This window comes from Eleginops maclovinus, chromosome 11, assembly GCF_036324505.1.
Source record: "Eleginops maclovinus isolate JMC-PN-2008 ecotype Puerto Natales chromosome 11, JC_Emac_rtc_rv5, whole genome shotgun sequence".
NCBI classification, from domain to species: domain Eukaryota; kingdom Metazoa; phylum Chordata; class Actinopteri; order Perciformes; family Eleginopidae; genus Eleginops; species Eleginops maclovinus.
This window is the reverse complement of record NC_086359.1, coordinates 22,174,224-22,187,176: the sequence shown is the minus strand read 5'-3', so window position 1 is coordinate 22,187,176 and position 12,953 is coordinate 22,174,224. Positions and strand designations below refer to the sequence as shown.

Genomic DNA, 12,953 nt, shown 5'->3' with positions numbered 1-12,953 from the left:
AAATTGGGATCAATAAAAGTCATATCTATCTATCTATATCTATGTTGTTAATGCCTTATTCAAGTGTAAAAAAAATGGTTTAACCCCAATATTAGACCTTGGACAATGATGAATTTCAGCCACATTGACAAGTGTGTTTTTTATTCTTTCATTTAAAATCATTCCAGAGACAAACGTTAAGGAATACTTTGCTATACAAACCAGACTCTCCTCCATACGTCCACAAAAACATTGCACTGTATTATCACTATGATCAAATTACCATCCAGAGGTGGTAGAGGGAGCAGCAGGCTCGCTGCTGATTCAGTTACAGGTGTTTCAGACGGATGCATATCTCATTAGTGATTCACCAGAAGTGTAGATATTAACAGCCATAAAAAAAGGAAACATGAATCCAATAAAAATAAATATTACAAGTCATTGTGGATTAAATACACATGTAGAATAATCACTAACAAATGAGCAATGCCAACAAAATAGAAACAAGCAGAAAAAAGTCTTTAAAGTGTTCATAAAACATCATAACAAACTTAACTACTTAAACCCAAAACCAAGGAAGTCTTCTACAATTAAACTCCAAAAGGCATATATCTCCATATCTAATGTTTACAGTGGGTTTTCATGATTAGGACTCTTATAATATATGAGAAAATACTTCTCAAGCACTAACTTCAAAGCAGTAGTTTTAATCTATGATAGCTGTAATCTTTAGAAAAAATAATTAGAGATCTATTCAAAAATAAAAGGTAATAGAAAATGGAAGCCAGGTAGAAAGAAACCATCTCAAGGGACAAGTGTGGGAAGAGAGGAAGGACGGTAATGGGGACGACGCAGTGATAGTGTTGCTCTTGTAGTTAGTGTGTTTGTGCGACCGTGTCCAGACAGTTAAACAACAAAGAACAGTGTTATTATTGTGCTTATTAACCTTAAAGCAATATTTAACTTTTTTAAACAATATTCTCAATCTTCATCACATGCTTTAATGCAAAAACACACGTCATCTTTCTTTCAGTTTGGTTCAAAGGGTCATCTTTAGACACCCATTACTCTTCAGCCCCCATCTCGGTTTGTTTGAAATGACAGGCAACAGCTGTGGATACGGTTTCAACATGTGTGTTACAGTGCAAATATTCAATTTAAGAGATTTATGACTTTCAGAGCATCCGGATCAAAAAGCAGCTTTCCAGAGCGCAGGAATAACGGCTGTAGTGTTCTCTTTCAAACTGGGGAAGAGGCGGCTGCCACATCTTTTTTTGAAAAAAAGCAGGTAAGAGAAATATGTTGCTTTATGTCATTATGACATTAGCCGGCATTAGCAGGAACAGCCTCCTTCGCTGGCCGGTAGCTCCGGTGGCTTCTCCAGTTTAATGTCTATCACTGAAGGGTTAAGGAGTTAAGGGAACGTCACAGAACTGGAAAAAAACAACTGCATAATCATCACAAGAGGATGTTAGGATCAAACTAAACTTCTGTCCATGCCTAAGTTAATGTTTAAAGTGTGTTATATACACATTTTTTATATAATATAATAAGATAAACATTTGTTGTCATTTGTTTTTCTACTGCAGGACATGACAGGCATTATATAAATCTTTTTTCCAGGGAAGATTCCCCACTGTCTTTCGAAACAGATGCCCTTCTAGAAAAATAAATCATGTTTGATCTTCCTTTCATGTGACATTTAACGCCACAAGGAGTTATTTGTAAAAGCTGCTAAAATAACAAACCCTATATTGCTGAAGTGTCATACAAAATCTTAACTCACAGTGGATATACAGCATTTACAAGTTATCAAACTGAATCCAAGCTACCTTGATAGCTTCTGTAGCCATTATTTTCAAAACTAACCAATTTTGTTTATAACTATAACTTTTAGAGCACAGGGAAAAGCAGATTATTTGGTAAAAACCTGGGGTTAACTTGGGAAATGATTACATCGATATCTTCAAAAATGTTTGACCTTTCGACTTTGATCGCACGGGTAAGAAACAATACTACAGTCAGTACCAGATCAAATTCTAGAAAAAATATATCTGTAACTGTTCAGGGATAGCAGGTTTAGCAGGAGAGAAACACTTTATAAAGCTGCACAGCATTCAAATGTGGATTTAGAATTTGAATGTCAATGTTATAAATGACGCTGAGCAATCCTAACTGCAGCCTAGATGTGGAGAGTATTTCTCTCAGTCATTGTGTTGGAGCACATACGTGTCCTCACTGGTAAAATAAATCTAAAAGAGACACAAAGGTTAAAGAACAACATCTGTCTGTCACAGTGCTGTGCTACAGTCTCCCTCTGGCAGGGGCCATCGATATGACCCGACATTAGAGACCCTCTGACTCTGACATGCACACAAAGGATACTCTCCTCTCTGCTCTTGTCCTGTGTGTTATCCATGCCGGGGAGGGCGGCTGCCACACGACGGAAGAGCTGGAGGGAATGACAACCAGATGTTTTCTGTCAGAGCAGGAAATATACTCAAAGCACAACAGCTGCACAAGATGAAGTAAAGATAGCGTACTCCCATCACATGATTTAGCTTGAAGCTCGCACAGAGGAAGATGACCACCAGAGCTTTTACCAAATTACATTTTTCATTTAGGCTATATTTCTGTGGATCGGTGCCTTACTTAAAAATTCATCGATGGAGCTTGGAAGATTTAAACTGATTCATGTATTCCAACGAGTTTTAAAAAGGGATCCACGCCCTAAAAAGCATCACAGAACTACACTTGATACACATGCAATTAAAACACTGCTACTGAGTGTAACAGTGAGTTTAGGTTTGCAGACCCCGACCCACCTGCCCGATTAAAGGTTTGCCAATCAGAAATAATGACTTCTTTCAGGTGGGAGAGAGCTTGAAAAACAAATCCACACACCTCACTTTGAACCACAGCAAGCCAGCGTTTAAAGCACACCTTTATGTACGCAAGGGTGTGTGAGATAGAAGCCAATCAGAAGAGAGAATGAGCACTATGAGCGCGCACACACACACACACACACACACACACCCACACACAGGAAGGTGCACACGCTCTACCTGTTTGACATTGTAGCCTGTCTTTGCACTTGTTTCAATAAACAGAACATTCATCTCTTTCGCTCTCTGCTCTCCCTCCTCTGTGGTTATCTGTCTGCGATGGGGCAACGCACAACACACAGGACACACACACATATTGCCACAGACAACGACAAAAACAAAAGGGGAAAGAAAATACAGTGTGAATAGGTTGCAGTGGAATAACAAGTCGTGCCCCTTCCTGATGCTGCTGCCCCCTGTGATCTGGACCTAAAGACGATTTTAGAAATGCCAATTTGAGGATGTCTCAATAAATCCAGTATGACTCTTTAAGATCTTTGATTTTAAGGTCCCCTATTATGCAAAATGTAGTTTTTGATGTCTTTTATACATAAATATGTGTCCCCGGTGTGTAAGGAGACTCACAAAGTGTCAGAAAATACAACCCTCTCTCTTTTCCTCCTTACCCACATCTCTAAAAACGGGGATACAAACGAGCTGATCCAGATTTGCTGCCGATATGACGTCATATGGTAAATGTGGGCTGGATTTACGTTGAACTACTGGCAACGTCCCGCCCACATGACAAGTCCCAACCTATCGTCCCCTATATACAGTCGGAGCTGAACCCCCTCCGCAGCACCTCTGTGTGTCTGTGTATTCAGCAGGATGTCTGCAGGAGGGACTTAGAGTTGTTGTGTATATAATACATATAATGTCTCTGTTCTAGTGGTCAGCACTTCAGGAACGGCTGAAATAGAGGGGGATGAGACATGCTACAATGGGGGATCTGTTTGGTATTTGGAGCAAAACACTTCACAGACAAGTTTTGTATAGATATGGCTCTACAATATATTGTTCAAATATAGCATAATAGCAGACCTTTAAAATCCAACCCTCCCGAAGCTCTGACTTTTATTCTCTTTAGGTGTGGAGCCCAGGCAGCAGATTCTGCATCAGGACTACAGAGCACGACTCACACACACTCTCACCTGCTTCACGTTGTAGCCCGCTTTCGCACTAGTCTCAATAAACATTACATTTAGTTCTTTGGCTTTCCGCTCACCCTCTTCAATAGATACTTGCCTGCGGTAGATAAAAGGGGGTTAGGAGATGCAGAGAAAACATGGCACAACTGACTTCATTAATCAGGTGGATAGATAAGATCACAGCGCAGGGCATTTCAGATCAAAGAATATCAAACATCACAGCAGACAACTATCAATTTGTTTTTGCGCTTCATTTGTTAATAATCAATATCTTTAAACAAAGTGTAAAAAAAGTCAATGGGGGCTTTGACATCCACGAAGGGCAGAGACAACCTGCTCTACCTCAGTATCGACAGGCCAGCAGCAGCGATCAATGACTTCATTAGTATGCTCTTAATGGAGAGGAGCTACTTACACACAGGCAAGAGGACAGAAGAGCACATTACCTTTTGTCTGCAAGGTCTGTCTTGTTTCCCACCAACATGATAATGACATCACTTCCTCTCTCCGTCCTCACATCATCAATCCATTTTGTGGTTTGCTGGAAGGAGTTGACATCTGAAAGAAAGACGGGGGGAGGAAAAGGCAGCAGGGCATCAGTATTCAGGGGATGTAAGCTGTGAGAACGGGGATGTTTGTGACAGGAAGGAAGTGGAATTACTGGTCCTGCACATCTTCACTATGGGTACGGTCGAATTGTCAATAAAATCAGCTCCTATCCTCTTCTCCTATGCTCTATTCTTTGACCCGTGTAAAACGTCACAGGGTTAAGGAATAGTGGATAGGAGAATTGAAAAGGACTTAGTAAAAGACGACCGCACTTACACTATCCGGCGTATTTATGATGCGCCAGAGGACGTTATTAATGTGCGTCTGCTGTGGGGGAACTACAGTTCTCTGTACAGGACTACTGAAAGCACATCTACTCTGCACCGTGCTCTGATGGTGTTGTTTTATGCTTTATGAACGAGGACAACAAAGTGACATATATTCTTCATTAGGTTGGAATTGTACGGAAATAAAAAAAAGGAAAGTGAAACTTATGCCAGTGACAAACACTCAAAAATGTGGACTTTATTTGATAATTTTAGTTGAAGAGTAACATTCATATTTCTCCTTTTGATGAATACAAAGCTGAACGTTCAAAACATAGCACTTTAGCACGTTACGGTATAGGTTTTAATTTGCTTAATAAGCACCGTAACTTTCATGATATCATTTCTCGGTCACGATCGGTTGTTTCCGTGAACGGCCGAAAGTTGTGTCACGGTAAAAGTTGCTGCCTTTCCTTTCGTAAAGGTGGGTCCAGTGTTTCCTAAGCTAAAGGAGGTTATAACGGAAGTTTCAAAGCTCCTTTCCTATCATCTAGACAAGCTCTTATCATGGCTGCCACTGAGGTACTTCTGGGTCATTTCGATCCGTTAAGAACCTTCCTAAGATAAACTGACAAATCGACCGCAAGCCAAGTCTACTATAGTATACTTACTAATAAAAAAGAAATGTGTTAAAAAAGACCTAACAGAGTATTGGTACATGTTAACATAACGAGCACAGGTGATCCACCCACTTGTGATGTCGTACACTACGACCGCAGCAGCTGAGTCTCTGATGTAACTCGGGATCAGGCTACGAAACCTCTCTTGCCCCGCCGTGTCCCACAACTGCAACCTGATCTGTAGGGCAGGAAGGGGATGAGGGAGAAACAGAAGAAAACAAACAAACAAAACAAAAGGGATGAAAACAAAATGAGACAAAACTGATGTCAGAAAAAAGGTACGTTATGGTGACAAAAAGCAAATGGAAAGAAACTGAATGGAGTCAGATGGATGAGGAAAACATTCAGAAAGAGTGTACTGCATGCAGGAAGTGACCGACAGTTAGCAAGCTGTCTGGGCCTGGGGGGGTATAAATAAATAATCAGCCTTCTTTTCATTAACCCTCCTCCTTTGATCAAGTAAGGTGTTCGATTTCAAAACAGGAGTGATGAGAATAGATGGAGGGGTAGAGAGGAGAGGAAGAAACTTGGGTTGAGGGGGGAAAAAAACAAATGAAGGGAGGACGGCCCAAGTGTGTGGGGGTGTCTAGGTGTGTGCTTGTTAGAAACAACCAAGCTATACTACTATATAAAGAGAAATAATAATAATACTACATTTATTTTATAAGCGCTTTACAGAGGTACATCAAATAAAATAAAAAAGGCAACAAATAAATAAAATAAAATTTGCACCTTCAATAAATAGTTAAATTAAATAGCAAAAAAACCTTAAATCTGTACAGAGACAGGAACACCCCACTATCAAGATCTGATAAATCACTACTAAAATTAAACTTACTGTTCGATCTTCAAGGTACATGGTTTTCGACAGGAAATCTATTCCTATTGTGGCCTGAAAATGGATTACAAGTAGTTAATAAACCCGCATATCCTCTTTGACTCATCGATGTTTGATGAATGAACTTTTCACAAGTGACAAAATCAGGTGGAGGTGTTGTCTCACTTGGTAAGTGTTGTCGAAGCTGTCATACATGAACCTGGTGATCAGCGAAGTCTTCCCCACTGAAGAACAAACAGAAAGAGAGTAAAGGCACTGATGACACTTTGTAGGTTAAACTATTTAAAATGGACCAAATAATGTGTAGCAATTTCAAGTACGGCTTGGAGTCTGCAACTAACTGATGAATTGATCCTTCGATCCATTATCTTCTATTTCTTCTCTGATTGATTGATCTGATTGGTTTTTGAGAGTCGAATGTGAGATCTTGAAATGACTTTATTTATATGCAAAACATTCCGAAAGGCTGCACTTTTTTGCTCGACAATGATCAAACAAATAACCAAAACTGTTGCAGAACACTTTAGGATAACCAACTATTCATTCAGTTCTTATTGAAAATAAACAACATTGCAGACCAAATAGAAACCCTAACGGATAATAACTGAATAACTTTAGGGAGAGAAGGCCAGTTTCATACTACGTCATATCATAATAACGGGTGGGGCGGGGTCAATGGTATATCGTGTGAGCCTCTCTCATTATGTCCAGGAACATTTTAAACGTTAGATTAGTCTCTGACAAGGTGCGGCCTGATGCTCAACTTTGCTGACAATTTCAGATGTACGAAAATAATGTGAACGAGGGATTATAACTGACTGCCGGATAACAGAGTTGAAATAAGAACTGACATTGAAGTTCTGTACAGTTTATGAGCCGCAGACGAGGAACCCTGTAACTGGACTGAGGCTGAAAGCAGAATGTAACTCCTGCTGCCCTCTGAGGGAACGTGTCCATTATTAAAGGGTGTGGTGCACAGCCCTTTGTAGGAGAAGTTTGAGGGTGGAGGAATGTTGAGAGACCAGTAGGGTTGGGAACCAGGCTCCCCATTTATTACGTTTTTAAAAAAAAAGGTTGGCCTAGCTCTGTAAAGGCCTGAACTGTTCAACATTGAGGTGTTTAGGTTTCTATGCTTACTCTTCCACCTTCTCCAAACATGGTCTCTGTAAACAGTTTCATAACATTGGCTTCAACCTTGCTGATTTTAATTGGTAAAACTTTACTTTTAGAACATTACAGAGAAAGAGACACACATACTGTTGCTTTGAGCACCCGCACTAGCACAGCACCCCAGCCTCAGACTGTTTTGCTGTGCTCCACTTACACTATCAGTTACACTGTGCCTCAAGTGATGATGACATGGCCAAAGCCAACACTGCTGTGTACAAGGAACAACAGCTGATCACACAATGTCTGACAAACACAAAGTCTGTTTTATCTTGACGAAAGAGGAGAGTCATAACCCAGGACACAAAAGCTTTGGAGAAATAATCCCTGGCAGAGAATAAATAGTTAATGTTTCTACACACCGTTCAGATGGATCTGTATCATACTGACATTATTCAACCAGATACAACCACAACAATGTCTGGCCACATAATAACCCGAACAGAAATAATCCCATGCTGTGAGGTAGACAGATTTTAAACTCAGGATTATATATGCACTTGGAATCAGTAGATACCAAAACTCAGATATCAGAAACAGTAACAGGAGGAAGAGAACAAGTGAAATCAGTGCATCCCAATTCTAAATGAAGCCCAAAATGTGCTTTGTGTTGGCATGGTAAATAAACAGCTTTGGACTACATAATGAAAAACCCTACACCTTAACCTTTGAGAACAGACACATGATTGTTAAGCATGGATCTATACAGAACCAACTCCCCTTCCAGTACAAGTACACCCTGTGTTACTCAGAGTTCCAGGCAAAAGGGGAAATGAGTAGGGAGAGTGTAGGAATGCCACTGAGCAGGTTCAGTAATCGGGATGCATCCCCCTCATCATAAAATCCCCCAGGGAGGTCACACTGATCTGACTGTGTAATCACGGCCATATTATTTGTGGACTCTGACTGAGTTTGATATCATTCCTCTGAACACAGCCCCAGATACAATAAATCACCTGTAACACACTTAGCATTTAGCCTCTACTTAGGAAGTAACATTAATGCGAAGACAATATACAACCAATGTTTTTATTATGTGTAGTAGAAAGAACTACTACTGTATTTCACTACTAAATTGACACTTGTAACATTGTAGTAGCGGCCACTGCCTGCTCTAATACCATGTTATTACAGCTCACAGCGGAAGTTAGCCAACAAGTCAATTTCCACATACATTACTCAATCCATCAGGAAAAACGATAAAACGCACCCAGTGAAGACATTGTGAACAAGCATTAAGCAACAAGTTACTGTGTCGCAATACTTTTACTGTGCCAAGCGTAATGATACGCAGCTAATGTTGGCTAAGCTAACTGGTTCACATTAATCGCTCACCAAACTCTAGTGTTAGCAACCTCTCGAAGAACATTACGCATATTCGACATACAAACAACTTCTGACGTTAGCATCACACTTACCACTCTGTTCCCCCAGAAAGACCAGTTTGAACTTTCGTAAAGGGTTTCCGAAGTCCCCGGCCGCAGACATGGCTGAAACCTGGTGGTACTTCTCTCCGCAGCTAGGCAGCAGCTAATGCTAGCTAACAAGCGTTTGTCAGATATCAAAGCCCCGCGGTCTTAACGTTTTACCGGGTTGTTAACCCTCTACCCAGGGCACCTGATGACGTTTCGTGCTCCAAAATCCTTACTTCAGCTTTCAGGAACTTTTTGATGACTCACTAACTACTGCGGCCAAGTCACCATTCCTGTCAGTTATCTGACATGTCTGGAGCAGCTACCCAACCTGGGCTACTTTCTTCTTCATACACAAAGTTGACTGTGTTCTTGTTGTGTTATTGTTTTGCTTCCCTCTGGTGGTGGAGGATAAATCAGATAAAAGTGAAAAAGGTGAAGCCATGTAGCTGAACAACGCACTGAAGAATTAAACAGGAAATTACAAGGTTTAAATCATAAACCACCTGTTTCCATTATACGCATCTATAGTAAACAGTACGACAAAGGCATAGCCAAGAGAAGCAGCCTGAGAAGGAAGGGTTTTGTTTCACTGAAGGTCCACCAGAGGGCGTACCCACCCCATCACCTTTACAACCTTCATATTAATCTCATAGATCAAGGGTGTCCACATTTTTTTCACAGAGGGCCACATTCATAAAAATATGCGCAGGGCTGGGCCACTAGATGTGAGGTATATTGCCTCAGTTAAGTTGTTGGGAGCTCATTCCTCAAAACAGAAGCTGTTCTGAGAGCTATTATTTAAGTGATTGGGTTTTAAAGAAAGAAGGGTATATTTCAAGTTTGTTAGGTCAATAACTGAATTTATATGAAAAGTCGACTTATTAACACATGAATACTACTGTGTAATATATGTTTACATAAACATTTAAGAAGTACAAGTTTCAGGTATGGGCCATATTACATTATACTTTTTGAATTGGCTGAGGGCTGGTTTTAAATGGCCCAGGGGCTGCATAGTTTGGACACCCCTGTCATAGATAAATAACGTACCTATGTTGTCTTAAAGATGTCTTTATATTTAATGGTAATGATCCAATTGACCGTCTAATTATATACATTTTGTATACATTTTTCCCCAGAATAATCTTTGAATTATTACATTGATTTGAAACTGTTATGCAGTGTATCCTTTCCCTGTACATTTTAGCCCTTATAAAAGTAAATCAATGCATATCAATTATATTATTCTATTATATTGCTGTAAACTTATATTAGACAGGAATGTTTATGTATTGAAACTCCCCATTTCAAAAAATGAGCAACACCATGTGGTGTTGAAAGAATGCTTCCTCTTTTTTTCAAAGTTGATTTGGAGACATTCCTGCAGTAATGTGCACATTATACAATCTTCTAGCCACTATATTAATGCCATGTTTTACTTGCAATGCTCTGACCACCATCCAACTGGCGTGATTATCTTTGTAAATTAAACAAATGATCACAGTTGTGGGTAGCAATGTGTAGGTATGAAAGTGGAAGTCTTACTTGTCAGACACTTTTTAAAATTATAATCCTGCTGTGATGTTTACAGGAGCTCACATTCGATTGCTTATGACCTTCAGCTCAGCGGACAGCTGCTGTCCAGAAGGCAATGTGGTGACTTCATTTACCTGCTTCAGCCAGAGACAAACCAACAAATACATAAATTATTGACTATATTTATGATCAATATATTCCTCATTTTATTTTACTGATAACTACTTGATAAATCAATTACCTTAATGTTTGTAGGGACGATTTTCACATATTTTGATATAATAATAATAATAATAATAATAATAATAATAATAATAATAATAATAATAATAATAATAATAATAATAATAATAATAATAATAAAGTGCCTACGAATCCAAATGGTCTTTTTGTCTTTTTCTTTCACTTTTGATATTTCTTCAGCACAAGATAGAGAAAATGCTAATAATCATATACCAGATCATCTTGCTGAGGCATTTAAAAAGCTGAGGTCTGTTTTCTCATTCAATTGAATACAAAACCACACTTGATCGTAATCATGCTCACAGTATTAATAATCACCTCTGGTTTTCATAATTCATCAGGTGTCCTTGTCGTGACGATAATGTCACTCTTACATAACCCTTAATTAACATTGCATGTATTTAAATATTGATTATTCCTACAAGAAACAAATATGGGACACACATGGACAATTTTTACTTCCCAATTTTTAAAAGATCAAAAATAAATAAATGGTATGTTTAAAAAAATATTGGTTCCTTGCAGAACATGGTAAGCATGTCAGATTTTACATTTGCAGTTTTTAGTATGCCCTGAAGAAACACAAATATTTGTTTTCAATCAAAGTAGCCGTACTTTTGCCACCATATGAATTGTATTTCTTTTTCCATTGATGTCATTATTCATGGTGCTGCTTTACATTGTTTGAGTACATTATGTATGTTTTTTGCATGCTTGATGCTCGCTGTTCTAGGTCACTGCCGACACACCTGCGCCTTCCTTCTCTCACTCATATGTTATCCAGCTCTGAACTCTCCTCTCAGAGAGCTGGCTGGCTGATGCTAGTGCTTCAGCTGCTCTGTTGGTGAACCCAAGCCTTGCCAAACGAGAGACCTCACACTCCACTGCACCGCCTCCCCTCCCTGCTCTCCCCAATAGCACTCCTCTACCATATGTCCTTGGTGAGGGAAAGACCCCAAGTCCCCCCGCAGAAGATGCTGAACTAACAAAATCCTCTTTCGCTCTGTCTCCCCCACTCAGTACTTTTATCCCACACACACACACACATGCAAAAGGATTTTGCATTTCTTCATGCACACACACACACACACACACACACACACACACACACACACACACACACACACACACACACACACACACACACACACACACACACACACACACACACACACACACACACACACAACTAGATAGATCGATTACACACTAATGCACAGTAGAGGTTGTTGTGTAAGGACTGAGTGTGAATTTGCCCACCTTGATGCTTGGTGTTTTTAGAAATAACACAGAACATCTTTGAGGATTTTGGGATGTTACGTATTCTATCAAATTTTCCAATGCACCCCAAAGGCATGTACCTTGTTAAGCGACAAAAAAACTGTCAAGTAAAAAAGCATGTCATGCAAATCAAAGAAGCGTGACTAAAAGGAATTGCAGTACAAATGAATTGAACTTGTCACCCCAAGCCATGATTTCATTCCAGTGTGCTGGTCTCATGTCATGCCACTGCATCATTTACTTGTCTCAGTCTTCTAGATGGGGAAACCTTGCTGTGACTCACAACCTGGAGGGAAAAAAACCTATGTTTTTTTCTTTTCACGGTTATGCATCCTGTATTTTCTGGTGTGTTAGATGCACATGAATTTGTCTAGGTGTGTGAGCAATGAGCATGTTAGTAACACTCCATACATCTGCCTTTATCTCTGTGTGTAATGGAGGGAGACCATCCCGCTTCCACACCACCTTAATATAAATCTAATGAATGCAGCTTTCAATGTCACAGCAAAGTACAATACAGCGCTCATCTCTCCTGAGAGGGGAGAGGGTGCATGGGGGCTGTAATGGAGGAAGGGGGAAATGGACAGAATGAGGCACTGATACAAAAGATGAAGAGAGGAAAAACAGGACGGGCGTGAGGGTTAGGTCAGGGTAAAATAGGTGTGTTGTCCTCCCTGATACAGTAAGATGGAGAAAGGGAGGAGAGATGGGGGATGGGGTGGAGCAAAGCCACAATTCCCCGGTAACCCTCCTCCTGGAAGCATGGGCTGGATGATCTATGACAGAGAGTGAGGAAAGAGAGGAGGAGGTTTAAAGAGTACGGGAAACACCACCAGGCTTCCAGTCTGAAACAAAGGATTGCAGGGGAGACGGGGCATGAAGCACACTTAGAACTCAAATGCCCTTTTTTTCCGTGCAACATCAGGCAGGAACAGACACAGCAGTACGGTGGGAGGCATTCTTGCA

General features: G+C 40.0%; 1 protein-coding gene across 4 annotated transcripts; it reads right to left on the bottom strand.

Moving 5' to 3' along the window:
* Positions 1 to 124: 124 nt before the first annotated feature.
* On the bottom strand, positions 125 to 9,288 carry LOC134871855 (ras-related protein Rab-6A). Of its 4 annotated transcripts, none has more exons than XM_063894801.1 (8): positions 8,931 to 9,288; positions 6,511 to 6,569; positions 6,346 to 6,399; positions 5,580 to 5,685; positions 4,459 to 4,570; positions 4,016 to 4,109; positions 2,365 to 2,431; positions 125 to 1,371 (listed from the first exon to the last, which is right to left on the bottom strand). In XM_063894801.1, exons 1-8 carry the CDS (start codon positions 8,998 to 9,000, stop codon positions 1,313 to 1,315), a joined length of 621 nt encoding a protein of 206 aa, XP_063750871.1. In that variant the 5' UTR covers positions 9,001 to 9,288; the 3' UTR covers positions 125 to 1,312. The 4 variants fall into 4 exon arrangements, with proteins under 4 accessions (XP_063750871.1, XP_063750869.1, XP_063750868.1 ...); XM_063894799.1 differs by lacking the exon at positions 4,016 to 4,109 and adding an exon at positions 3,045 to 3,138 and having other exon boundaries at positions 8,931 to 9,287; XM_063894798.1 differs by having other exon boundaries at positions 125 to 1,377; positions 8,931 to 9,286.
* Between the last annotated feature and the right edge of the window lie 3,665 nt (positions 9,289 to 12,953).

What these genes read in the sequence shown, in the direction of transcription:
- LOC134871855 (XM_063894798.1), bottom strand. Translation starts at nt 9,000, where the DNA reads ATGTCTGCGGCCGGGGACTTCGGAAACCCTTTACGAAAGTTCAAACTG. An exon ending in TGTACCTTGAAGATCGAACA is followed by an intron (nt 5,686 to 6,345) that starts GTAAGTTTAATT and finishes CCTGCCCTACAG; the next exon opens with ATCAGGTTGCAGTTGTGGGA. An exon ending in ACAGACCTTGCAGACAAAAG is followed by an intron (nt 4,110 to 4,458) that starts GTAATGTGCTCT and finishes TATCTACCGCAG; the next exon opens with GCAAGTATCTATTGAAGAGG.